The sequence below is a fragment of the Erinaceus europaeus genome, chromosome 20 (assembly GCF_950295315.1).
Source record: "Erinaceus europaeus chromosome 20, mEriEur2.1, whole genome shotgun sequence".
Lineage (NCBI taxonomy): Eukaryota > Metazoa > Chordata > Mammalia > Eulipotyphla > Erinaceidae > Erinaceus > Erinaceus europaeus.
Genome location: NC_080181.1, coordinates 33418971 through 33446629, shown reverse-complemented (window position 1 = coordinate 33446629; position 27659 = coordinate 33418971). Strand labels below are relative to the sequence as shown.

The following is a 27659-nucleotide window of genomic DNA, read 5'->3' as shown; positions in this document are numbered from 1 at the left end:
AAAATTCATCAATAGAGGATGGGTTGAGCAAAACACTAGACCTTCCATCTTCAGTTTTCTCCAAAACAGAATTCCGGAACCAGTTTCTCTCTACCCCATAGAGGCCTGGAGGGGCAATATTAAACCCTGACTTTTTCAAAGTTTCTGATTATTGCTGCTGAAGAATGTCTTGTAATTCGTAATAAAAACCCTGAATGCGCAGTCTAGTTCTAGTATTATTGCAAAAGGAAGAATGCTTATGGGGAATCTACCAGATTCAGGTGAAGGTCCCAGGGAGTTCTAGCAGACAGTTTTACTGTCAACAGGCCGAGGCCACACAGAACACTCTCATTTATATTGTAAAAATAATTTTCAAAAGACTTACTTATTAATGAGAGAGAAAGAGAGGGAAACAGTGGAGAACCAGCTTCACTCTGACACACATGATGCTGGGGATCAAACTCAGGACCTCATATAGTTGAGTCCAACATTCTTTGCCACTGTGTTACCTCCCTGGCCACCACATTAAGAAAAAAATTGATGAGCACTATGTGGTAGTGTACCTGTTTAAGTGCATATATTACCAAGCTCAAAGGACCCAGGTTCAAGCCCCAAAGCCCCATATGCAGGGACAATGCTTCATGAGGAGGTCAGCAAGTGTCTTTTACTCCCTCTCTCTATCTCACCCCTTCTCTCAATTTCTCTCTGTCCTATGCAATAAAATAGAAAGGGGAAAAAAAAAGGACAAAATGGTCACTGGGGGGAACTGTGGATCTGTAGTGCCGGTGATAACTGAGCCCCAGTGATAACCTTGGTAGCAATAAAAAAGAAAGAAAAAAAATGGACTTAAGTTACATGACTGTTCCATGGAAAGAGTCTTTTTACTTTTATTTATTTAATTTATTTAGCCACCAGTTTATCACTGAGATTAGGTGCTTGTAAAACAAATTCATTAGTTCTAGTGGCCATTTTTCCCCCTCTATTATTTTCTTTTTTCTTTTGTTTGATAGGTCAGAGAAAAATTGAGAAGGAAAAAGACAAACAGAGAGAGAGAGAGGAATGAATGGACAATTGCAACACTGCTTCACAGCTCCTGAAGCTTCTCCCAATGCAGGTGGGGGCCAGGGGACTTGAGCCCAGATCCCTGTGCTTAGTAATAGAGTGTGTTTTATCAGGTGTACCACCACCCCACTTTTTCTTAAAAATTTTTTTTTATTATTTTTATTTATTGATTGGATAGAGACAGTTAGGAATTGAGAGGGAAGGGAGAAGTAGAGAGGGTGAGAGACAGAGAGAGACACCTGCAGCACTGCTTCACCACTTGTGAAGCTTTCCCCCTGCAGGTGGGGACTGGGGTCTCAAACCCAGGTCCCTTGCACATTGTAACATGTGCGCTCAACTAGGTATGCCATTGCTGACCCATTCTTCTTCTCCTTCTTCTTCTTCTTCTTCTTCTTCTTCTTCTTCTTCTTCTTCTTCTTCTTCTTCTTCTTCTTCTTCTTCTTCTTCTTTTTAAGATTTTATTTATTTATTAATGAGAAAGATAGGAGGAGAGAGAGAAAGAACCAGACATCACTCTGGTACATGTGCTGCCAGGGACAGAACTCAGGACCTCATGCTTGAGAGTCCGATGCTTTATCCATTGCGCCACCTCCTGGACCACATACCACCCAACTTCTTATTTTTGTTTTTGTCATCACTGGGTCTTTTGCAAAACAAAATAAGCACACTGTTCAAATAAACTATTTTACTGGCTAGAGGGGGAAGTTTTTTTCAACAAACAGTAATCAAAAAGTTGCCTGTCAACATGCAAAAGAATCAAGTTGATCCTTCTTTCATGACATAGATCAGAATTAACACAAGAATGCATCAAAGATCTGAAACTATAGGACTTTTTTAAAAAGAAAACATCTGTGAAAAGCTTTACAATGCTGCATTTGATAATAACTTATTGAAATGGTTAAAAAAATAAAGTGCAATGAAAACCAAAATAGACAAATTTAATGATACCAAAATTCCAAATTCCTCTGCATCAAAGGACACTAAAGGCAACAGGTGAAGTGGGAATTAAATGAAAGCTATGTAACTGACAATGGATTCATTTCAAGAATATATAAAGATCAACAACAATAATGACACCCCCCCACCAATAACCTAACTTTAAAATATGCAGATGAGATTCACTTAACCCTGAGATTGAGTCTCCAAATCCACCTTTGATGTTAAGGTCCCAAAACGTTTTGTTGATGTTTTCTTTTATGTACTGATATTTTATAGCTTCAGGTCTAATATCCAACTCTTTGATCCATTTTGAGTTAATTTCAGTGTATGGTGTTAAGTGGTGGTCTAGTTTCATTTTCCTACAATTTTCCCACCAGGAGATGGTTTCCCTGGTAGAACACACACATTACTATGCTCAAAGACCTGGATTTGACCTCCTGGACACTACTTGAGGGTAACTACTTGAGTGGGTGTTGGAAGGGAAACTTGAGTTGTGAAACACTGCTACAGTGTTTCTCCTGCTCTCTCCCTCTCTGTCTCTCATCTTCTATCTATCTATCTATCTATCTATCTATCTATCTATCTATCTATCTATCTATCTACAATATATATTTATATATTATATATTATTATATATTAATATATAATATATACTATATAATATATATTTATATATAATATATAACATTCTATATAATATATATTATATATATATTTTTTTAAAAGGCTGTCTGGAGAGAGAGTTATGCAGGCACGGAATCCCTGTAGTAACTCTGGTAAGGAAAAAAAATAAAAAACCTCAAATGGCAGTAATATATACTTACCCTAAGATAATATATGACTTATGTGCATATGTAACAATGTTCAGTATTAGTATTGATAAGCGTTTTGGGCTGCACATAAACACTATAATGAGAGAGAATGTCACATTAAGATGGGTACTAAAGAAAACAGAAAATAAAAAGTCCACTCCTGTGCTTTTAATATGGGTCCCAGCTCAGAGTTATGGGGGTTATAGTTTATATATAGTATTTATATACTTTTCCTATGTTTGGGAGCTACTCTCTTCTCTGATCCAGTTTTCTAATTCTATTTCCAACTCTGACATCACCTCCCCAGACAATACCTTTAGCCCACCTGCATGTTAGCTGTCAGGCTCAGGCAAAAATTAGTAAAGTCATGGGCCCCATTTGAATATACCTAAATTAGATTTCTTAGATCCTTCCAACATGAAGACCCCAATTCTCATCTAGTATATTCTTATATACTAGCTTTTTCCAAAATGGAGACCCCAAATCTCATCTTCTCTATTCTTACGTTTATGTTCCTGATTATTAAATGATTTGTTCTGCTTCATATCTTGATGCTTTTTAACCACCAAGTTGCAGATGCTACTATGATTCCATTCTGACTTCCCTGGGCAGACAACCTCACTAATGTTTCTGGAGCCCCACCTCTTCAAGCCTTACCTGACTAGGGAAAGACAGAAACAGGCTAGGAATGTGGATCGACCTGCCAATGCCCATGTCCACTGGAGAAGCAATTACAGAACCCAGACCTTCCAACTTCTGCACCCCATAATGATTCTGGGTCCATGTTCCCAGAGGGATAAAGAAAAGGAAGGAGTTGGGTGGTCAATAATGTAAACCCCTGCCTTAATAAACTAGAAACAAAAAGAGCAAGCAAATTTCAAAGAAAGCAAAAGAAAAGTAAAAAAAATTAAGATTGGATTAAGAATTACTGAAATAGAAAGCAAAGGGATAACTCAAAAAAGAGTCCAATATCAACAGACAGTCTTTGAAAAGTTGACAGGCTGTGTGACTACAACTCCTGACTTTCTCTCAGCTTAAGCCCTGGGAATATAGAATGAGGGTGTGGTGATCCTAGCAGGAGTTTGGGACTATTAGCATACAAATAACCTCACCATGTGAAGGTGCTTCAGAGAAGGGACTGTATAAAAGCACTGGACTTTGAGTACATGACTCTCTTAGCCTGAGGCTTCTCCTGGTCAGAAGCATCTTGGCGGTGGTGCTCCAGGCATCCATCCATCATGTCTACTTCTTCTGGGAACTTCTTCTTCTTCTTCTAGCGTTTGCCCTTCTTCTGTAGCCAGACAACAGCGTCAGGTTGAGCCTGATGTAAAGTTTTGAGACCTCCTTTGAATCTGGAGAGGTGGCAGTCGTTGACTATGAACACGTGTGACTCTGCTAGCTGGTAAACTTTTAGACCCCTCTACAGGCATGAGCAACCTTTCCCAGAGCTTATAATTGTTTATCTTATGGGATTAAACTTTGATAACCATATTCAGATTCTATAGACCTAGCTTATGCTTAATTAATACTTGACGATAATTGCTTATTTTGCCTTTTACCTGTTTCACCCTAATAAGCTGTGTATTGATTAAACCAGTTCCCAGCTCCCCACTGTGAATCCGGCCCCAACCCCCAAACCTCTTTTTAAGTTAATTTCCAACAGAGGGCAGGATTTGAAGGTCAGTATTTGAGAGAACATACAGCAGGAGTCAAGGCGAGCCAAGGAGGAGGGCAGCAGATCACATATAAGCTGGAGCGGGCTACAGAAAGAAACATGCACATACTAGACCCTGAGCCAAGTTGTACCACCCGCTCCTCCCCCCCCCCCCCCAGTCCCCTTCCAGAGGAGTAAGGGAACAAGTTATAGACAAATTTAATTATTTTAAAATAATTAAAATAAAGGGTCAAAAGGTGAAGTAGCTCTGAGCCTTCTAACTATTTGAAAATGAGTATAGCTTTCTAAAAACAAAACAAATAACCCCCCTGGGTTAAATATAACATAGTAAGTTAAAAGGAAATCAGAACATGTTGAATTGAATGAGTATAAAGGCAGACAGTATATAACACAACCAAAGCTATGCTCTCAACTAAAGCTACCCTGCTGAGAGGACCTCATTCTCAAGATTCCCAGCTCAGCGGGGAATCAAAAGAAGGAGGTGTTTTTCTTTTCTTTTCTTTTCTTTTCTTTTCTTTTCTTTTCTTTTCTTTTCTTTTCTTTTCTTTTCTTTTCTTTTCTTTTCTTTTCTTTTCCTTTCTTTTCTTTTCTTTTCTTTTCTTTTCTCTTCTTGTCTTTTCTTTCTTTTCTTTTTTCTTTTCTTTTCTTTCTTTTTTCCTATTTCTCTTCTCAAGAAGGTTGGAACTCTCTCTTATTGGTTAACTTCCTTGATCAATCATCTGTCTCTCCTGGGGCAGTGGGAGGCTATCACTCTAGCTTTCTTGTTTCCCCTCCTTTTAGCTTTTCAGGTTTTGTTGCTATTTGTAATTGTTTAGGAAAGGGGGAAGGTGCTGGAATAGCATAAACTGCAGACTGGTTGTTAGATACTCCCCCCCTTTTCTCTTTTTTAAATTTTCACTTTCATATTTTTTGCAAGTTTGTTTGCTTTGGCATTGCTGTTATTTTATTTCTCTTTCTTATTACTTTGACCAAAATTAGCCTTTGTTGGTAGTGCACCGAATTTACTGATAATTGGTTGTTCTCTCTTTTGTGGTAGTAGTGGATTTTTTTTTGTTTGTTTGTATGTTTTTTGTTTGTTTTATTTTGTCTTTTTTTTCCCTTTCCTCTCTTTTCTTCTCTCTGTTTTAAAAAAATCTAAGCTTTTGCTCCTATATCTTCTGTATACAATTGTGTTTATTTGTGAGCTGTACTGTATAGAAATTCTGACATAGAAAGGTTCTTCTTTGTTTAATTATCTCTCCCTTTATCTTTCTCTTCCTTCTCACAGTCTCTTAAATTTATGCTCAATAGTGGATTTTTGTAATTGTCTGTTCTTGCTTTATATTTTTTCTGCTATTATTGCTGTTTTGCTTTTACTCTTGGTTGCTCTGTTTTTGGTGGGGAGAGTTTCTATAGCTAATAAGCTTTGGTGAGCTGTACCACTCATCACTTTTGTTATTATTGTTGTATTCTCTGAGGTTGGAGACCTCAGTTGTAAGAGGCCCTTGGTTTACTGGGGCCTTTCCTCACTCAGCACAACAACTGAGTGTAAATAGCTAAGGAGCAAAAATACAAGACATACCAATAAGAGATATGGTCAAATCGAAAGCAACTAAATCAACTATGGCAATGAATCAGGACAGAAGCCCAGAAAAAATTCCAAGTAAGCCAGAAGCATAAGGAAGATATCCAACAATGATTAAACTATTAATCACAGAAATGAGGACAGCCATTGAGGAAAAGGCTATCAGAAATAGGGAAACAACAGACGAGACCCTTAAGGAAAATATTAGCTATATTGAGGTAATTAGAGAATTGAAAGCTGAAAGGACAACTAGCAGAACAAGCTAAAAAATAATAATAACTGAACTGAAGAAGGAAGGTGAGGGAAGGGAAAGCAGATTAACAGAAGCAGAAAACAGAATTAATTAGCCAGACAAAGGATGAGCTAGAGAAAATTAAGAAGGAGATAAAAGAGCTAAAAAAGAGATTGAGATACTGAAAACAACAACAGAGATATATGGGATGATCTCAAACGAAGTAACTTTTGCATAATTGGCCTACCAGAGGAAGAGAGGAAGGGGAAGAAAGAATCCTAAAGGAAATAATAGAGGAAAACTTCTCAGCCCTAAACAACAGAAAGGGCATTAATATTCAAGAGGTCCAGAGAGTCCAAATCAGAATCAACCTAGACCTGAAGACACCAAGACACATCATAGTTACAATGGAAAGAAGTAAGGTTAAAAAAAGGCTGCAAGAGAAAATCAAAAAGTCACATATAGGGGAAAACCCATAAGACTATCAGCAGACTTCTCCACTCAGACTCTAAAAGCCAGAAGAGAATGGAAAAGTTGACAATAACAAACAAAAACCCTAGACAAAATAAGCGATTAGCTAGAAAGAGCAGGAAAAAAGAAAGAAAACAAAAATTACCAAAGTCATTATTGAAAGAGGATAACTACCTCTGATTCTACAGACACCAAAAAGGTTCTAGAGAAATACTAAGACTAGGGTGGGGGAGATAGCATAATGGTTATGAAGAGACTCATTCCTGAAGCTCCAAAGTCCTAGGTTCAATACCCGTACCACCAAAAGCCAGAGACGAGCAGTCCCCTGGTAAAATAAATGAACAAAAAACAGAATATGACTAGTATTATGCTAAAAACAAATAAAAATAATCACACATGTTAAATGAAATTGATCTATACTTTCAAGTGAATTCCTATCAAAATTGCAGCAGGATTTTCTTGTTGTTTTTTGATATTGGCAAGATAATTGTAAAATTTATAGGAAAATTGAAAGAACAGAGAATGTTCTGAAAACTTTCGTAGATAAAAAGAATTTACATAACCAGATCTGAAAATGTACTATAAAGCTATAATTTTTCAGACCATGTGATTTTGGTTTAAGGGTAAACCAAACATACAGGTTTTGCTCAGTGGAGCAAAACCAAGAGACAGAGACAAACATCTTAAGGTCAGCTGAATTTCAACACAGGTGCCAAGGCAATTCAGAGGGTGAAAATGATAGTCTTCTCAACTTTCATAATTATATATTTATATGCAAAAAAAGGCTCAGATTTCTACTCATCACATGCACACATACACACACACATCCCTCAACATGGATTGTAAACCCAAACTTGGAAATTAAAGTTATAAAACTTCTGGAGGAAAACAACAACAATAAATCCTTCTGACTTTGGAATTCTAAGATACTATATAGAAAAACATGAATATAGAATATTAAATTTGACCATTAGTAGTGAAAGCCTTTTCTTAAAAATTAAAAGGGAAACATGTTAACTAAGAAAGCAAAAAGACAAGTTTGATGGAAGACATGCATTCAGATTATATGATGAGGACCAGCAAAATAGCTCCTTTGGTTAGTGCCCTACTTTGCCATGTGCCTGACCCAGGTTTGAGCCTAGCCCCCAATGCACTGAAGGAAGTTTTGATGCTGTAGTCTCTCTTTTACTCTCTCTCTGCCTCTCTGTCTCTATCCAAAGGGGGGAAAAAAACCTTGAATATTTATTATAATAACTAATATATATAGCTAGTAAAAACATTGATAAATCTTTATCTGTCTACCATCTATCTATCTGAGTTATTTAAATTTTTAAAAAAATTTATTCGTAAAATTAAAAAAATATATTGACAAGACCATAGGATAAGAGGGGTACAATTCCCACCACCAGAACCCCCCTAAGAGTATGGACCCAGGATCATTATGGGGTGCAGAAGGTGGAAGGTCTGGCTTCTGTAATAGCTTCTCCTCTTTATATGGGTATTGGCAGGGCAATCCATACCCCCAGCCTGTCTCTCTTTCCCTAGTGGGGCAGGGATCTAGAGAGGTGGGTGTCCAGGGTACACTGGTAAGGTCATCTGCTCAGGGGAGTCAGGCTGGCATCATGGGAGCATCTACAACTTGGTGACTGAAAAAGACTTAAGATATGAAGCAGGACAAATTGTTAAATAATCAGAAACCTAAAGGCATAGCAGATGAGATTTGGGGTCTCCATTTTGGAAAAAGCTAGTAGTTCTATTTTAGGTATATTCTAAGGGGCCCGTGATTTTGTTAATTTTTGCTTGAGCCCGACAGCTAACATGTAGATAGGCCAAAGGTATTTTCTGGGGAGATGGTGTCAGAGTTGGCCTTTAAAAAATTATTTATAAAATGGAAATATTGACAATATCATAGGATAAAAGGGGTATAATTCCACACAGTTCCCACCCCCAGAACTCCATATCCCATCCTTTTCCTTGATAACTTCCCTATTCTTTATCCCTCTAGGAATATGGACCTAGGATCATTGTGGGGTATAGAAGGTGGAACTGCTTCCCCACTGAACATGGGTGTTGGCAGTTCCATCTAGTCTTCCAGACAGTCGCTCTCTTTTTCCCTAGTGGAGAAGGGCTCTAGGGAGGCGGGGCTCCAGGACATATTGGTGGGGTTGTCTGCCCTGGGAAGTTAGGTTGGCAACATGGTAGTATCTGAAACTTGGTGGCTGAAAAAGAGTTAAGATATAAAGCAGAACAAACTGTTGACTAGTCATGAACCTAAAGGCTGGAATATTGCAGATGATGATTTGGTGCCTCCAGTTTGGAAATAGCTAGTAGGTCTACTTTAGGTATATTCCAAGAGGCCCATGACTTTTTAACCAGAACTCTGAACAGCTCTGGCTTATAGTGATGCTAGGGATTGAACCTGGGGCATTTGGTCCTTCAAGCACGAAAAAGACTTTTTGGATAACCATTAGGCTACCTCCCTAGTCCTAAAAACATTCTACACTAGCAGGAAAATGCAAATTAAAACCAACAGTGTACTTCTACATACCAACAACAGTGTCCTTAATTAAAAAGTGATAAACAACTGTCATGTGAATATTGAGAAACTAGAACCTTCATATGTTGCTGTTGGGAATGTGGCAGTTTCTTTTGAAAAAAGTTTGACAGTTCTTGAAAAGTAAGTACAAACCAAATATTTAAAGAGAAATGGTTACCTAGTTTGTGTAATTTTTTTCAAAGCATAGAAGAGATGAGACATAGTTCCATTTATTCCATGAGGCCAGTATTACCAAAACAAGGCAAATAAAAACAAAAAGTATAGATCAATATCAACTAAAAATATAGATATAAAATTCTGAACAAAATACTAACACACCTGGGGTTGGAAGACAGTTTACCTGGTAGGGTGAGTGCTTTGCTGTGCATGTAATTTATTTTCATTTATTCATTAATTTTTAATCATTTTATTTATTTATTTATTTATTTATTTATATTTATTGGATAGACAGTCAGAAATCGAAAGAGAAGGGGTTGATAGCGAGGGAGAGAGACAGAGAGACACCTGCAGCACTGCTTCACCACTCACAAAGCTTTCCCTTTGTAGGTGGGGATCAGGGGCTTGAACCCAGGTCCTTGTCCTTGTGCATTGTAATATGTACACTCAACCAGGTGCACCACCACTCAGCCCATTTTTAATTTTTAATCGTTTTATTTCCTTTAAAATATTTTATTTACTTGATAGAGACAGAGAGAAACAGGAAGGAGAAGAGATAGCTAGATGAGAGAGAGAGAGAGAGAAATAGTCCTCTCTGTAGCCCTGTTTCATCACTTGTAAAGCTTCACCCCTGCAGGTGTGATCAGGGGCTTGAACCTGGGTCCTTGCACATGGTAACATGCACACACAATGGAATGTGCTTCAACTCAGCCCCTCTGAGCATGTAATTTAGATGTGAGGTCTGTCACCACATAGAGTGTCATGGCATCAGAGAAAACTAGTTAGTCTCCATTTCTCTCTCCCTCATTCTTTCTTTCAGAATAAATAAAAGACTTGACCCAGAACCTGTAATATTGTGCATATGGTGAGGTCCCAGTTTAGTCCTCCTCTAAATACTTGCAAATTTAATTAAGCAACATATGGAAAGGATTAAGAGTGTGGCCAACTAGTATTATCCCAGGCTCTTGAGCATTATAATGTGTGTACTCAATTGGGTGTGTATCTGCTTTGCCTCCTACTTCCCTTATTTTTTAAAACACATTTTTCTTTCCTTTAATGAGAAAGAGAAAGATAGACATAAAGATAGACACTAGAACCCTGCTCAGCTCTGACTTCTGGTGGTGCAGGTGATTGAACCTGGAGCCTTAGGTATGAACGGCGTTTTATCTTTTTGCATACTTATAGTATCTCTCCTACCCTCCTTAATTAGTATTTTTCTTCTCTAATATTTATTATCAATGTGGTTGGGGGACCAGGAGGAGAGAGTATGAATGTCCCTCAGTGAAAATGTTCATGTTAAAAATTTTGTTCCTCTCTCCTTATTTATTATTTATTTTTTTAGACAGGATAAGCTGTATCCTTCCCTCTGTGTCAGAATATGAAAAAAAGCTACCTGCAGCATTGTTTAAATGACTGTCTCAGAAGGCTTAGTTCATTCAGTCACATTTGTTTATAAAATGTCTGCTTCAGCTTTGTTCAAGAAGGGGTGACCAGCCTCCTAGAATTTCTATTTCTGATTTGGGTATTTTCTTTGTTGTGTCTTCCTCAGGCTCACTGTGTCTATTCTTCATCCTCACCTTTATGCCCCCCACTCCTCCATATCTCCATTTCTGAGCTATGATGGTCAGGACTTCCTCAGCTAAACTCTCCTCTCTCTCTCTCTCTTTCTCTCTCTCTCTTCTCTCTCCTCTCTCTTTCTTCTCCCCTTTCTTTTCTTTCCTTTCCTTCCTTGCCCCTCCCCTTCCTCCCACCTCCCCTGATCTTCCCCTTCTCCCCTTCTCTTCTCTCTCCTCTCCTCTCCCATCCCCTCCTATCTCTCTTTTCCTCTCCTCTCATCTCTTCTCATTTTATTGGGTGGGTGGGGAGGCTAATGATTTACAGTACAATTGTTGGCTTGTGGGTATACTTTTTCATGTTCCTGTGATAGGTTTCTGCAAAATACTCTCTGCAAGATACTCTCCTTCCCTCAAACCTGGGTCCTTTCCTACCATCATACACCAGGACCCCAACACTGCTCTACACCTTTCCTTCTTTCCCCAGAGTCCTTAGCTCTGGTGTGGTACTGACCTCTCCTTTTCAACCCTGCTGTGGTCCTGGAGACAAAGGGAGCTCATTGTTACATCACTAGTGACCAGCCAATCAGGTACCACCTCCCTTCAGTGACCTCCTGGTTCCACAGGATTTCTCAGGCAGCCTCCATGGAAGGAGGGAGCCAAGAAAGAGATCTGACCTAAGTCCAAAGATGATCATCACAACATGGATTGTGTACATTCTCGCCCGGAAAGGGGTGGGGCTCCCCTTCCCACCAAAAACCAGTTCTGTAAGTTCTTGGTGGCAGTCAAGAGGAATTGCTTTCTTTTTTCAGGACCTACTGCTCTGCCTCTTCCAGATATCTTCCAGCACAGGACTCTGAGGAAGAATTGGGGGTGGAGGACTGGGGAGATAGGTTTCCTGAGAGCCTCAACTTACCAATTTGTTGCAGGAAATTGAAGTTGTGGAAAGTGAGGCTCTGTCTGTAGTACAGCATTGGTTGAAAAAAGTGAGTACCAAAGCAAAGGACTCTGGAAAAGGAGAGGGGCGGGCCATGTTCTGGGTCATGATGGTGGGAAAGGACCTAAATTGGGGTGAGTGAGTATCTTGTAGACAACTGTTGTGGGGGTTGAGAGACTGTACTTGTGTGTCAACAAGTGTACTGTAAGCCATTAACCACCATTCCCAATAAACTGGAAAAAAATATTGTGGAAGAAAAGAAAAGAAAGAGAGAGAGGGGGAGAGAGAGAGAGAGACAAGAAAAGAATGAAAAAGTGAGTGTGTTTTCTTCTGACTCAGGGCAACTAAATTTGAGAGAATTGATTGGCCAGGGATGGGGATGATTTAGAATTCCTTCTTCATAGAACTGGGAAACTCAGGCTCATTGCCAAATTGCTTAGAGTTTTGTCTGATTCCCTGAATCTCTTAGAAGAAGTTGTGACTTGTGTGCTTATGAAAGATGTGTTGGATTCACCACTAGCCCTGATCCTGCTTTTCAAGCACCTTAGATGAAGGGTTTTGCTGCAGGCTGTGGGGGTCTCAGAGAACCAGGGCTAGGCTCTTAGAGAGACCTTGGAATCCCTTCAGAAAGAGAGTAGCAGATGAGCTTCCTTTGCTGTGAGGTATAGTGTGCTTGTGTGGACACACAGCGTGTGTGTTTTTATGGAGAGAAGAAAAGGGCAGAAGAAGAGAGTTCACTGAGGGGTCAGATGAAGAGTGACCCTTTCAGAGGGAAACTACCATCCTTTCAGACTGAAGAAGAGGCCTCCCAGGACATAAAGGAGAAGATGTCCACTGATGGTCCTCCCACCCATGGCCAAGATATACACGTGACCAGAGATGTGGTAATTGACACCTTGAGGCAATCATCCTGGGAATGAATTGGAAGGGGGGTGGGTGGGAGGGGAGGTGAGCTATCACAAAGGGTTCTGGGTGAGGGGGTCCAGAGTTTGTCCTACTGGGCAGTAATTTCTGAACCCTCGCTGGATTTCCTAGATAAAGCACCATCTTTCAAAGTCTGGCTTGCTATCAAACCAAAGTCAAGAGGTTCTGGAGGAGAGAACAAGAATCCAGTTCATAAGATGGAGGTAAAACATGTCCTGAGTAGAGGGTGTGTGTGTGTGTGTGTGTGTGTGTGTGTGTGTGTGTGTGTGTGTATACACGCGTGCGCGCGCGCGTGCTGAGAAGACAAAACCAAGATCTTTGGGCAACACAAACCTGCAGCTACTACTCTCCATAGAAACCAGATCCCAGAGCTGAGAAAAAGTTCAGCCTTCCTGCAGGCTCTTAAGAGAATATTGTTGCTTTCTTGTCAGCTCAGGTCACTCCTAAATTTTGAAATGACTCCAGGGCTTGGAAAACTGGGCTTATTCACCGTTTCCTTAAATGCTTCTGAATAAATTTCAGACTTCTTTTACTTTTGCACTTGACTCGTTCAGAGGTGGCTGCACTCAAGCTAAGAGAAAATAAGCTCTTAAAATGCAAAAGCTAAAGCCCTCATCTGCAGTTGAGGTGAGTGGAGGTTTCTCAGAGCCTGAGGCTAGAATTCGTGCTCTACATCAAGGTGACTTTGTTAGCTCCCCTAGCCCACCCTACCACCCCCACCCCCACCCCCATCTGCCTGACTGCCTGTAGGGCACAAAGCAATCTAAATGTTGAGACTCAAGACTGAGTTTGCTGAGCCAGAAGTGGACTCTTCCCTCTGCCATTGTCTCCTGGGATTGATGTTCCTTGGGGGTGGGGGTGGAGATGGGGTGTCTCTGTTCCCAATCTGGAAAGTGTGGGCTCAAACTGTAGGGACACTGGAAAATATCCCCTTTCCTTTCTGTATTTGACTTTCTCTTTTTGTGCCTGTATTACCACCACTGTTTTCTCCTCTATCCAGGGCAAAAGACTTCATAAGAAATGCCTTTTTTGTTTCAGGAGATTCTGTTTTCTTGCCTTGTCCTTTCCAGTGGTACCAGCTTTTGAAAAAAGGTTTCAAATACTCATGTTCCCCCCATTAATTTGGGGTTTTTGCCCATGTTAGTATAGCAATCACTAATTCAAGGCTGTTAATTTTTAGGGGCTTCTATAAAACTAACAAATATATTAATTGTACAAAGTGAGATTTTTTTTTTTTTTTTTTTACTGCTTTAAGTTAGAGACAATGACAATCAGGAAAGAAAGGTCCTTGATAATTGCTACCCCCTCCTACCCTCACTTACAATCTTCTGCTTGTCTTGTGTTGCTGCTTCTGCTGCTGCTTCTCTTGCTGGTATTTATGATCCAGACTCAATGGTCAGACTCCCAAGTCTTCTCCTGTCCAGTCACTTGCCTTATGTTGAGGCCCTTTTTCCTTTCTTTATTGCTTGGCACTAGGAATTCTGGGACATGTAGTTTTTATCTATCAAATTACTCATCTTCATTTAAAAAAAAACCCCTCCTCTCAGCAATCCCTTATTTAAAAAAAATAATAAATTTAGCTGAAACTGACTTCTGGGATAGCAAAAGGGTGAAAATGGAAAATCATGAACCAGATGATACTGTCCAGGAAGACTTAATTTTCAATGTTATAACCAGAAAAATTAGCCAGCTTCCAGAAGCAGAAAGGAATCTACTTGAACATGGATCAACATATGTTGCAGTTAATGCAGGTCTCTGCAGCCTAATAGCAAATAGTCTTTTTCAACGTGTTCTAAATGACACGGACTCCTATATCTTCTGGCTTACCAATGACAGTGGTCCCATTTTTTGACAGCAAATGTATCTTACAAAGCTTTGATAAATTTCCCTTTGTGTACAGGTGATTTGAATTGTGAAAGCTGCATCATAATACGGGGCGGACTGGTTGGTCTTTGGGTCGTCTCTATCTTGTTTTCTTGGCTTTCCCTTTGAGTGGTGGTCTAACAGCCAGGAATAACTCAGCCCTGCTGCCAGAGAAAGGAAACATTTTAAATTACTGGCTTCGAACTTCTAAGCCCATCTTGAGAGAAATGGTATTTCCCACTTTGCTCCAGACTATGTTTGCAACATATCTTGGGTCCAGACAATATAAACTACTTGGAAAAACTCTTCAGTTATCTGAACCTCAATGATTGTTAATCAAACGTGTAGACAAAATCTCTCTCTCTCTCTCTCTCTCTCTCTCTATATATATATATATATATATATATATATATATCTTATTTATGAAAGAAATACAAAGGAGGGTTTTGAGAGATCATAAACCAGAGCACTGCTCAGCTCTGCTTTATAGGTTGTACAGGGTATTGAACCTGGGACCTTGGAACATCAGGCATGAGAGTCTTTTTTTGTATGCTATCTCCCCCACTCACTTTTATACTTAAGAATCGTGAAGCAAAGGTAACAGCCTAGAGGTGATCCCTGCCAGTGACCTCCTTGTGCAAGAGTTTTTCTGTGGAAACCTTCCAAGGCCTCTATAGTCTTAATTCTTTGATGACTGATGCAACCACAGCCTCCAGGAGGTTCTGATGGCCCTGCCTGAGGAGGCAGCAGAAGCCAATCAATCCCTCAGTTCCTTGCTTTGGAGAATGTGAACATTATCTTCCCATGTTTTTGAAATCTAGGCTATGTAGCGTGACTAGGTTGAAGCTTTGGAGCCATGCTTCAGGAATCACAGTTCTCTGTAATTTGTTGAACTCCGGATTTCCTGTGGAGATTTTAAAGTCAGTAAACTCAGCCTGCCCCCCCCCCCCCATTCCACCCTATGGACCTCCTCTTAGTTTTAGTTAAATGTACAGTCAGGGAGTACTCCTGACCTTGTGCAGTATCAGTGTTTGCTCCTTTCTTTGATGGACAGACTTGTACTGGCTGCATGGTGTTTGCTAGGCTCTCTGGAAGGGGGGGCAAAGAATAACACAGAGCTCTCTATGTCATGGAGACGAGAGTCAGCTAGCTGGATAGAGTGTGAGGAACTGTGAAGCATTTCAGTGAGAACACAGCATTGGAGATCATGTTTTAGGTGCCAGGATGGTTTCTGGTAGGCTGTTGGCTTGGACTGACCCCAGAAATAGGCAGGAACTGGCTCAGTGGGAGCCAGTATGGGGTCTTCCACAAAGGGCAGTACCTTGGCCACCTGGTCAACCCCATCTGACCTCCAGGGTCCAAGCTGTGACCCATTTTTTGTTGCCCTTTCCTTTTATATCCAGGGGCTATAGGCAGTCTCATCTTCCTCTAGAATCCTTTTATTCTATCTTATCTTCCTTTGTGCTCCATAGCTCAGGTCCACCTCAAAGGAGAGCTACTCAATGGTACATTTCTTCATTAGAAGCCATCCCAAGTCTGCCTTTATAACTAAGCCGGAAGTACCCACAATGAAGTCCCCTCCAGAGAAGGTGTCTCAGTGGACACAGAAAGGGGGGCTCCTAGGACAGGCTGTGTCTCTCGATTGGAGGGTTTTGACGGGAGGAGGAGATAAGGACTTGGGAAGGGCATGGAGGTGGACCACAGAGAGGAGGACAAATCCACCAGGGTGGAAAAAAAAATCAAAGCCAGCAGCTGCAGCTATGAGATGCCCTCAGTTTCATTGTGATGGAAGTTTCCAGAAGTACCCCTAAATCATAGTCAAATTGATGCAACAGCGATAAAGTCTGAAAGGCATTCAAAAGGACCAGATATCACCATCTCAAAAGGTCAACGAGCTCCTGTGTGATTTGAGCAAAGATAGGTCACGCTCTCTGTTTCCTGTATTCTAACCTTTAGGGCCATCTATGCCTGCCTGGGGTTATTGGGGTGACTCAGGGGCAGGTGCTTGGCTAGTTAGGTAAAAAAAAAAACACATAACCTTTGGTTTCTTGATACAAGTAAGATGAAGGACAGCTGAAAAAGCTCATAGTTCAGAACCGCTATTCATTCAAGCCCAATCTTGGCAGTCTGACACTGTAGACTAAAATAAAAACCCACAAATTCACCCCCCTCCCCCACTTTTTTTTTTCAACCAGGGTTATTGCTGGGGCTTAGTGCGTGCACTGTGAATCCACTGCTCCTGGAGGCTATTTTTTTCCCCTTTTGTTGCCCTTGTTGCTTATTGTTGTTATTGCTGTCATTGTTGTTGGATACGACAGAGAGAAATTGAGAAAGGAGGGGAAGACGGGGGGGGGGGATAGACACCTGCAGACCTGCTTCACTGCTTGTGAGGTGACCCCCCCTGCAGGTGGGGAGCTGAGGCCTCGAGCCAGGGGGGCTCAAGCTGGGATACTTACTCCAGTCCTTGTGCTTTGCACTATGTGTGCTTAACCCGCTGCACTACCTCCCGACCTGCCCTCCCTCCCCTTTTTTTTTTTGTCATTGCTGGGGTTTCACCATTTCAGATGAACTTTTTTTTTTTCTTTTTCTTCCATATAAAGAGAGAGACAAAGGGAAAGGGAAAGACACCAGAGTTTCCTCCAGTGTGGTAGGGGCCTGGGCTTCACCATGGGTCACATGCAGGACAAAACAGGTGAGGTGCACTGCCCAGGTGAGCTATTTTTCTGGGGTTTCATTGTTGGGGATGATGTTTTACAGCCACACCCGCATCTTCCAAGTGCCTAGCGAGGTGCGGGAGGAAGCGATGCGGGACCGGATAGAGCAGGTGAGGCGAAGGTAAGCCATCAAGGACAGGCTGGTTTGTATTCCTCTGTGGGTGGGTGGGGGGGGGGGGTTGGAGGGGGCAGTCCTAACTGCAGCCAAGTTCCCTGGCCAAACCTGGATCCTGTTTGTGCTGAGGGTTTCTTCCAACCTGGATCCTGTTTGTGCTGAGGGTTTCTTCCAAGGCCTGCTCCAAGTCTGGCGGGCATGTTCCAAGAAGGTGCCCTGGGGTGGTACTGCCTATGTGTCCTGCAGTCTCCCCTCCACCTCTTCCCTCTCCTTCTTGTGACCCCTGCAGTCTGTCCCAACTTACCAATCCATCATCGAACGAGTTTCAAAGCAAAACTTACTTCTCTGAGTGCTGAGAGCAACAGGTGAGAGAGAAGACAGGTGAGGAACTGCTGCAGGGGTGGGGTGTAAGATGGCGGAGAGAGGCACTGATGGTGGGGTGGGGGTTGATGGGCAGGAATGATGGGGTGGAAGTGCAGGGGGAGGATAGACACCTTATACTCCTGCTGAGCCTTCCACACATTTCCAGAAGGTCAAGTTCAGGTGGCCCCTGAGACCAGTGTCAGCAGCTGTCTCTCTGGGTGTTGACTTCATCCAATCCCTCCAACCAAAATCTTACCAAGCAACGGGGTCAGGGGCCAGTGTATATGAGTGTAGTTCATACTTCTAATCAGGGATGGCTCTTGGGGGCACATGGCCTCCTGGCCTGAACACTGTGCCCTCACAGTGGCTGTCCATGTGGCTCAGAAAATGACCATGTGCACCTGCCAGCTGGGGAGGAAGGAAGGATGAAGGCACATTTGTCTTCCAGCATCCTCAGGGGAGGGCTGTGACTGGACCACTGGCATTTATTGAGCACCTGTTATATGCCGGTTTTTGTACAAGGCTCTCTATCAAGGCTACTAATGGGGTCCAAAAAGGCCTTCTGGGGGAGTGAAGACTTATTGGCACCCTTCATGTGAGAAGCAAGCAAAGAAGTCACACGTTGGGAGCAGACACTGGTTCCTGGTCTCCACCAAGGACACAGGACATACTTCCATATTTTCTCTCTCTCTCTCTCCCCCCCCTTCTTTCTTCAACTGTAGGGTTATTCCTGGGGCTTAGTGTCTGCACAATGAATCCATGGATCTCAGCAGCCAATTCCACCCTCCCTTTTATTTTTCATTTGACAAGACAGAAATTGAGAGGGAAGGGGATATAGATAGCGAGGGGGAACAGCTAGACACACCTTAGACCTGCTCTATTGCTCATGGCTCATTAAGCTTCCTCCTTGCAGGTGGGGACTGGGGGCTTGAACCTGGGTCCTTGTACATGGTTAACATGTGAGCTCAGCTGGATGCCCCACCCCCTGTCCCAGAAACATTGCTTTTTGCCCCCATGCCTCAGTTTCCAGCCCCCTTCCGAAAGCTGCCTGGAAGCATGGGAGGAGTTTCCTCTCTCACCTTTTCTCCAGCTAGCATGTAGGCATATCTGTGACTTCTCCATCTCATAGATTACGTCCTCCCAGGTTGAGGAAGAGCAGCCTGTGTGGGAGCAGCACCATCCACCCTTGACCTGAGGAGCAACCACATCCAGAACCCAGCGGGTGAGCCCTTTTTGGGACAGTCGGCAGCACTGGAGTCTGCTGCTGAGCTGTTAATAAAGAGACATGCTATTTAACCACCTCTCTCCTGCAAATGCACATTCATTCATTCATTCATTCATTCATTCACTCATTCATTCATTAATTCATTCGATGCTGAGCACTGAGCACCTCATGGGTTTAGTTCTGTGGATGCCCTCCTTGCAGCCCTGTGGGAAGACTGACAGGTGACCAAGGCGACACCAAGTGGTGCAGACCAGGCTGAGTGTTCTTGGAACAGTTTTGGGTGTTGGTGTGGGTGAGGCAGGAAGGTTTCCTGAAACGAAATGGTGTGTTTTGTTTTAAGTATCTATTTCACCTTCATGTATTCCTTTTCTAGCACTCTTCCTTCCTTTCTGTACATACAAGTTTCTGACCATTGAATCCATTGCCTTCTCTCTGAAGAACTTTCCCCTCCTTTTTTCATTTTTTTTTTTTTGCCTCCAGGGTAATGGTTGGGGCTTGGTGCCTGCACTATGAATCCGTTGCTCCTGGAGGTCATCTTTTTTCCATTGTTGGTGGTGGTGTTGCTGCTACTGCTGCTGCTGTTGGATAGGACAGAGAGAAATTGAAAGAGGAGAGGAAGACAGAGAGGGGGAGAGAAAGAAAGACATCTGCAGACCTGCTTCACCACTTTAGAAGGGATCCCTCTGCAGGTGGGGAGCTAGAGGCTTGAGCTGGGATCCTTGCTTGGGTCCTTGCACTTCATACTGTGTGTACTACTACCTAGCCCCCCTTTTAATCATTATATTGGGTTTACAGTATGGTTATTGACACCTGGGTATGATTTTCCACTCCCCATGACAGGTGTTTGCAAACCACTCTCACCAATGACATAGGTTGTTTTCTGCCACATGCACCAGAGTGTGAAAGGCCTCTCTCCCCTAGCCATCACCCTGCCCTCCTTCCCCAGATTCCTTTGCTTTAGAGAAATACACCACACCCAGTCCACGTTTCACTTTGTGCTTTTATTTTCTTTCCTTGTTTCTTAAGTTTTGGCTATGAATGAGATCATTTTGTGTATAGCCTTCTCATTTTTGGCTTATCTCAACATCATTCTTTCAAGCTTCAAGATGAGGCAAAGATGACTCTGTCTTGCAAGACAGGGCCATTTATTTGCAATAATTTCCTCTGTCTTTTATTGGTTTGAAATGTTCTTCACTTCTGAAGGACTATTCTGTAGAATGCTAAATTCTGGTCCCCCCCCCCTCCCCCGACTTCTTCCTTCTCTCCCCTCTCCCTTTCTTCTTATTTTTCCTTCCTTTGTTCATCTTTCCCATGTCAGGGCCTTAAAGGTGTATGATTTTACTACTCCAAGACAAGACATTTTTCATCTTTTTTAACACACACATACACACTAGCAGGTGTGGGCAGGAGGGCAACCTTGGGCTGTGACAGACTTTGACACAAGGAAAGGAACCTGGAATGACAAGAAATGCCTCCAAGGTCATGACAGTAGGAGAGAGCAGGGGAAGTCAGGCCGTGCAGGGTGTGTGGTCTGGTTAAGAACCTGGTGCCTTGACCTTGAAGATGGGAAGCTGACCTATCTTCCTGACCCTGTCTGGTTGACTCCTGTCCTTAGCCCACTGACTTGAAGTACACATGCACCTCTGTGTTCATAGCTGTATTATGCACAGCAGCCAAGGAGTGGAAGGAGTTTAAATGCCCATGGGTGGACAACTGGGTAAAGACCGGGAGATACTTTAAAAGATGATGTGTCCTTTGGGACAAAATGGATGGAAGTGGGCATGATTCATGCTTAGTGAAGTCAGCAAGGGCTGGTCTCACTCCATGTGGATGACAAAAAAAAAGATGAACTTGCGTGTGTACACACACACACACACACACAAATACACACAAATACACACACACATACACACACAAATCTTGGTAATCAAATTATGAGATTTTATGAGAACTATTTTAAGCAGGGGATGACACAGAACTTTGGTTGTGGGTGCAGTGTGAAACTATACCCTTATAATTTTATACTTATTAGCCATTATTAAATCATGTATAGTGGGGAGGAAGGAACTGGTTATTTTTGGGGGGCAGCTGCAGTACAGGTATAGTGGGAAGAGTGAAAAGAGAGGTAGACTGCTCTTTCTCGGAAGCCCAGGAGGTGACTTAGCCCTTGGACTCACAATATTAGCAACACAGCCCAGGAGCCCCACCGAGAGACAGTTTCCCCATACACCAGCAGATGGCGCCATTTCCACACCAAAGTGTTTTCCTGAAGAACAGCTCTGTGTTAACGTGTGATGCTGGTCTGTGTACAGATGATTCTTCCCAGCACCATTTGCGAAGCCTATCCACATGGACGGCCTTTGAGTGTCTCAGTTTAGGGATAAGTACAGTTCACACCCACATACACACACTTTTCAGGCATCTGCGGGCAGCTTTGTGCTGAGGAGGAAGGGTGAACATTCTGTCGTTTCAGGGAGCCACAGCAGGACCTTGGCATGCAAACAGAACCAGTAATTTAGTGCAAAGAGTATGGGGCCGGGGGGATGGCTCTTTCTCTGCTTGGGAGACACAGTGCTGGTTGGCTTGCTAGCAGAAATGACAGTGAAGCCCAGTGGCTCTGACCATGTAGGAGGGACACCCATGTGGAAGTGTTAGGGGTGTGTCCTCTGAAGAAAGAAGCCTGCAGGAAGCCAGGAAGAGGGGCCAGATGCCAAGATGTCTGCATCCTGCATCAGTATCGCCCTTTCTACCCCACTGCTAAGGCCATAAAATGCAGATATACGCAGATGTGAGCACCTAGAGACAATGGATGAGTAAATCCCCTCAGGGGCCCATGTTTACCAGAACCCACTATAAAAGAAGATCTTGAAAGCTAGAGGCCCAAGCTCTACCCTCCCCATCCTCCATCTACATGCCTCTAAAATATGCATTTTCCTCTTTTTTCTCTGTTTTGTCTTAATGAATGAACGTTCCTCTCCCTGAAACATGGCTATCTCTCGTGATTCTCCCAGGTAGGTGTCAGTCTAGAAACCTAGTAGTGGAGCTTAGAGGAGACCTCTGTGCCCTTTGTCCTGTTCCCTTTTGCTCTCCTCACCCCCTTAGAGGGGTGTGTAGACAAGGGGTCATAAGCTTGTTCAGAATGCAGTGTTTGGGACCCAGGCACATGTGCACAGGGGGTTAAGTGCACATGGCAGGAAGCTCAAGGATGAGCATAAGGATCCTGGTTCGAATCCCGAGCTCTCCACCTATGGGGGGGGGTCAACTTCACATCTTTCTGTCCTATCCAACAATAGTGAAGGCAACAAAATAGGAAAAATGGCATCCAGGAGCAGTGGATTTGTAGTGCAGGTACTGAGCCTCAGTGATAACCCTGGAGGCAAAAAAAAAGTGCAGTGTGTGTGTGTGTGTGTGTGTGTGTGTGTGTGTGTGTGTGTGTTGGGGGGAAGAGGGCAGGAGAGAAGGGAGTGCTACCGTTGGTTGTGAAATACTCATGCCAGGAACCCAGGGGGAGAGTAGAGGTACCCCAGTCCCACACAGAAGGTGGACTTTCTTGGCCCTCACTGAAAGAATATTCTAGGGTCCAGCCTGGGAAATAATGGTTAAAGAGCTCACAACTGGAGTTTGGGGACTGAAGGACCTGCATTAGTATTTGCGCCACAACACCCTCAAACTGAGGGTGGAAATGAAATCATTAAGCGACTCAAATGGAGTTTTGTTCTGTACGTGATTAACCCCAGGAGGGGAATTGGGGGAACAAATACACCTCCTCTACCTGTGTTAAAACGGGGACTGAGCCATGGTAAATTAACAGAAAATCACGGGCAAATTTGGGCCCAGTCAGCTGTGACTGAGCCATTTGTGTAGTTTAATGGAGCTGAAAGAGCTCATAAAGGCTTTTAGGGTCATGGAACCCTTGGGCAGGGGGGAGGGTGTAGGGGATGGGGGATGGGCAGGTGGGATCCTGGAAACAGTCCAGAGGCTTCAGGTTCAAGTCTTCCCTGGGACTCAAGGTGCAGAGGCATGTCATCTCCAAGGTGGAAGCTTGCTAAGCCTAGACCAGCTCCAGCCTTGGCCTCTGGCTGGTTATGCGGGACACCAGGGGTGTTAGAAGCACCTGTTGGGGAAGGGTGTGCCAGAGAAACTTGCTATTTCAGGCAAGTTTTGGGACTCCAGGTCAGGTCAGTGTGCTTCCAGTGGTGATGTGAGGTGGGGAGGATATAGTTGCAGCTGGGTCACCTCAAGCACCTCTGGGATGACTTAGCATGGGCGCTAAGCTTCAGTCTACACCATTAAAAACTATATCTGATATATATATGTATATGTATATGTATATGTACATGTACATGTACATGTACATGTATATGTATATGTATATATATATATATAGGCTAGAGACAGAGAAAGGGAAGGGAAGGGAGAATTACACTGTAACTAAAAAATAAAGAAAGAGAGGCCAGTGGTAATATAGTGGGTTAAGCATGGTGAGAAGTGCAGGGACCAGAGCAAGGATCCTGGTTTGAGCCCCGGGTTCCCTACCTGCAGGGGAGTCCCTTCATAAACGGTGAAGCAGGTCTGCAGGTGTCTCTCTTTCTCTCCCTTTCTCTGTCTTCCTCTCTTCTCTTGATTTCTCTGTCCTATCCAACAACAACAACATCAATAACAATAGCAATAATAACAACAATGATAAACAACAAGGGCAACAAAAGAGAAAAAATGGCCTCCAGGAACAGTGCATTTGTAGTGCAGGCATTGAGCCCCAGCAATAACCTTGGAGGCAAAACAAACAAAAGAATAAAACAAAAAAAGTGCAAAATATAAAAATATCAAAGGACTTCACAGGAGCACAGGTTCAAAACAAAGATTTATTACATGGTGGTACAACAGTACAGAATGATGTATTTTAGGTACAGCAAGATAAGCAATTATCAGCAAAAATAATGCTGAAAACAGGAGGTACCTGGAGGATACTGAGTAAGGGAAAAAGGGGGAGATGTTTGCTCCCCAATATTATAAAGTCCATCATGCAAAGTACTGGAGAGAGAGCATGATTATTCAGGCACTTTAAAATTTATTAGAGAACTTTCACATCCTAGGGCACGTGAGAGAGAGAGAAAGAGAGAGAGAGGGAAAGAGAGAGGTAGATAGGAAGAAAGAAAGGAAATAAAAAGAAGAAAACACTTAGATGGTGATCCATGGTCAAAGGGTCCAGCTTTTTTTTTTTTTTTTACACTTCTTTATTGGGGAATTAATGTTTTACATTCAACAGCAAATCCAACAGTTTGTACATGCATAACATTTCCCAGTTTTCCATATAACAATACAACCCCCACTAGGTCCTCTGTCATCCTTCTTGGATCTGTATTCTCCTCTCCCACCCACCCCAGAGTCATTTACTTTAGTGCAATATGCCAGAGGTCCAGCTTTTTAAAACCCAAAACCCTGCCTCCATCTTTCTAAGCCACAACTGTCACCACTCCTATTTTCTGAGTGGTACCTTCTCTCTCACCAGACAATGGGAGTGGTGACAGGTGTGACTTGGAAAGGTGGAGGTGGGGCTTGGGTGTTAAACACTGGACCTGTGGGTGTGGCTTTTTCTGTCCAGGTCATCATGTTAGAAACTGTTTTTTTCTGTCTCTCCTCCTCCTCCTCCTCCTCCTCCTCATGTCCTAACATGTGAATGTTTTCAATTTTCCCAAATAAAATTTAAAATTCCTGAAAATCATGCTCTCTCTATTCTTTGTTGTGATAATGTGTGATGAACTTTTTAAATGTTGGGGAAACAAGCCCAACAGTAAGACTAAGCCAGTAGTGAATCCATAAGTTAGTTACCAAATTTCAGCTACACGTGTACAAATCCCTGGGAGGAAGGCCATTGCGGGCAGGAAAGCAGAGAGCCTGCCTTCCACCCTGTGTGTCCTTAAGTCCAGTCCTGACGTCAGCCTGACATCAGCAGTATGCTAATTTTATTCTGATGGTCAGCCTCAGCCGTATGCTAATCAAGTCCCAAAGTCCTATTCAGTGGCTGTGTCACAATAGAGATAGGGACAACGAAAGAGAGACACTGGTAACACTGCTTCACAGCTGGGGAGGTTTCCCTCCTGCAGGTGGGGACTAGGGTCTTGGAATCTGGGTTCTTGAGCGTGGTAACATGTGCGACACTTTTTCTTTTCTTCTCTCTTTCTTTTTTTATTTGCTAGGAGAGAGAGAAATTGAGAAGGGAGGGGGTAAATGGAAAGGGAGACAGGAAGCTTTAGCCCTACAGGTTGGGGCCAGGGGCTTGAATCTGGGTCCTGCTGTCACTACCTGAACTCCAAGTCTACACTGCCCCAAGTGGCTTGGGATCTCTGCTCCCTCCTTTTTTTTAAGAGTATATTTATTTTTAATTAGAGATACACACACAGAAAGAAAGAGATAGAAAGTCGTTCCCCAGAATACTGCTTACCTCAAGCTTATCGTGGTGCTGGGGATTGAACCCGGAAGCTCAGGGTCTCAGGCTTGTGAGTCTTTGGCAGAACCATTGCGCTGTCTCCCCAGCCTCTCTGCTTCCTTCTTATCCTACCTCAAGCCCCCTCCCCCGCGCCCCGCGGAGACTCTGGAGCTTCTACGTGGTGTTCGACATGTTTTCCAATTACTTGGCAGGCTCCGCAGCGAGTCTCGAAATTCATTTTTGTTCCTGAACAGGGAAAACAAAGCAGAGGGAAGCCGCTACTGCTCCCAGCCAGGCGGAACCAAGCACCGACCGGGCGCCAGGGGGCGCTGCGGGGCTCCGTTCCAGGCTCACCGCCTCCCAAGGCTCCCTTGCTCTTCTCAGGCTGGTGGGATCTGGGGCTGCAGCCAGAAAGTCCCCAACCAGTGGGTGTGTGCGGGTGTCCAGGCCTTGGCGTCCACACCTACAGCAGTTGCTTCTTTTTCTTCTGCCCCCTCCTCTCGCTATTCCTTTCCCCTCCCCTCCCTTTTCCTCCTCCCTACACCCTCCTTTTTCCTCTTTCCTCCCTTCTTTCCTCCTCCTCCTCTCCCTCTTCTACTTCCCTTCTTCCCTCTCTTCCCCTCCTTCGAATTCTTCCTTCTCATCCTCCCCCACCCCTCCTTTCCCCTCTTCTTCCTCCTCCTCTCTCCTCCTTTTTCCTCCCCATCAGCTCCGTCCCTTACCCCCTCCCTCTCCTTCCCTCCCCGCCCCTTCCTTTCCCCCACTTTTTTTTTTTTTTTTTTTTTTAAGCCAGAGCACTGCTCAGATCTGACTAGAGGTAGTAGTATGGGTGGGGCTGGGGTGGGGTGGGGACTGAACCTGGGACCTCTCTGAGCCTCAGGAATGACAGTATGTTTGCATAACCATTACGCTAGCTTCCCCCTCACCCCAACCTAAACCCGCTGTTTCTTCACAGCTCACTTACATAGTTACTGTCTGCGATTGTGCATCTAGCCCTTCCCTGGAGTCCCTTTTCCACTTTTTATTTTAATTTATATTTAAAAATCCCTTTATGGGGGCTGGGAGAGGAAGGGGATAATGGTTTCCAGGACAGTTTGTTGACACATGGGGGCAGTTTCTTGGTGTCTGCACACCACTCTCCCACCATCCACTGAAGTCCAAGTACCCCCCCCCCCCAAGCCACCTGTGAGTGATGGGGCCTCAGCAACTGAGCACAGATCAGGGAGAGAAGCCAGGGTTCCTTGGTTACCATTTCTTTCTCCAGTCATTAATGCTCCACATCTCATGGCATGCTCTGGTGGGAGTGGTGCTGGGGTGGTGGAGGGAGTTGAGGGGTTCCAAGGAGGAAGTAGGTGAAGAAAGGCAGCTGTGGGAGGGGCTATTACCTGGGTCCAGAGCAGCCCCTGCTTTAGAAGAGACTGCTCCACTCGGTTGAGCAGACACATTACCTTGTGCAAGGACCTGGGTTCAAGGGCTTTGTTGTGCAGGCAGCAAGCCCCAGCGATAACCCTGGGGCAATTGAGAGGGGGTGGAGGGAGACATTTAGCAACAAGCTGCAGGAGACATTTACTGAGGCTGTAGCTGCTGCACCTGTGTGCTGGTTTCTGGGAGGAGGCCACAGACTACAACTGTTGAGACCGGAGTGTTTCCAGCTAGAGTGTAGGGACTGACATCTTGACTCTGCCCCTTCCTTAGTGGCTGCATGACCTTGATCAAGCTGCTTAGCCTCTGTGACAGTTTACCTATGGATCTATTTCCTTTGTAGGGGAGTGTCCAGCTCTGCCTTCCTGGAGTTGGCACTGGGAGGGGAAAGATTCTGGGTCTTTCTAATGATACAGGGGAGCTACAGAAAAAATGCTGAGTAACACTAAGCGATTTGGTGTGTATGTGAATCCCTATCTGAGGGTGAAACATGGCTGCAAGAACAGGAATCCCAGCTCCGTGCACCCTTCACTAGAGAGACACTCCCCCCCCCCCCCCGTTGACTCTCAGAGCACAGGCTTCCCTGCTTCCTTCCAACTCCTTCAGGGATCATGAGGCGAACCCGAAAAGAGGGTGGTTTGGCATCCCATGGCCAGCAGGTGGTGCTGC

General features: G+C 43.6%; 1 protein-coding gene and 1 pseudogene across 4 annotated transcripts; both read left to right on the top strand.

Moving 5' to 3' along the window:
* Positions 1-11609: 11609 nt before the first annotated feature.
* Positions 11610-19215, top strand: SPATA19 (spermatogenesis associated 19). Of its 4 annotated transcripts, none has more exons than XM_060179636.1 (7): positions 11610-11767; positions 11930-11986; positions 12729-12821; positions 12973-13064; positions 17482-17559; positions 17843-17918; positions 19046-19215. In XM_060179636.1, exons 1-6 carry the CDS (start codon positions 11690-11692, stop codon positions 17907-17909), a joined length of 465 nt encoding a protein of 154 aa, XP_060035619.1. In that variant the 5' UTR covers positions 11610-11689; the 3' UTR covers positions 17910-17918; positions 19046-19215. The 4 variants fall into 4 exon arrangements, with proteins under 4 accessions (XP_060035619.1, XP_007537406.1, XP_060035617.1 ...); XM_007537344.2 differs by having other exon boundaries at positions 11611-11767; positions 19061-19215; XM_060179634.1 differs by having other exon boundaries at positions 11611-11767; positions 17843-17934; positions 19061-19215.
* On the top strand, positions 13724-15076 carry LOC103126438 (transmembrane protein 126A-like; annotated as a pseudogene).
* Positions 19216-27659: the final 8444 nt, after the last annotated feature.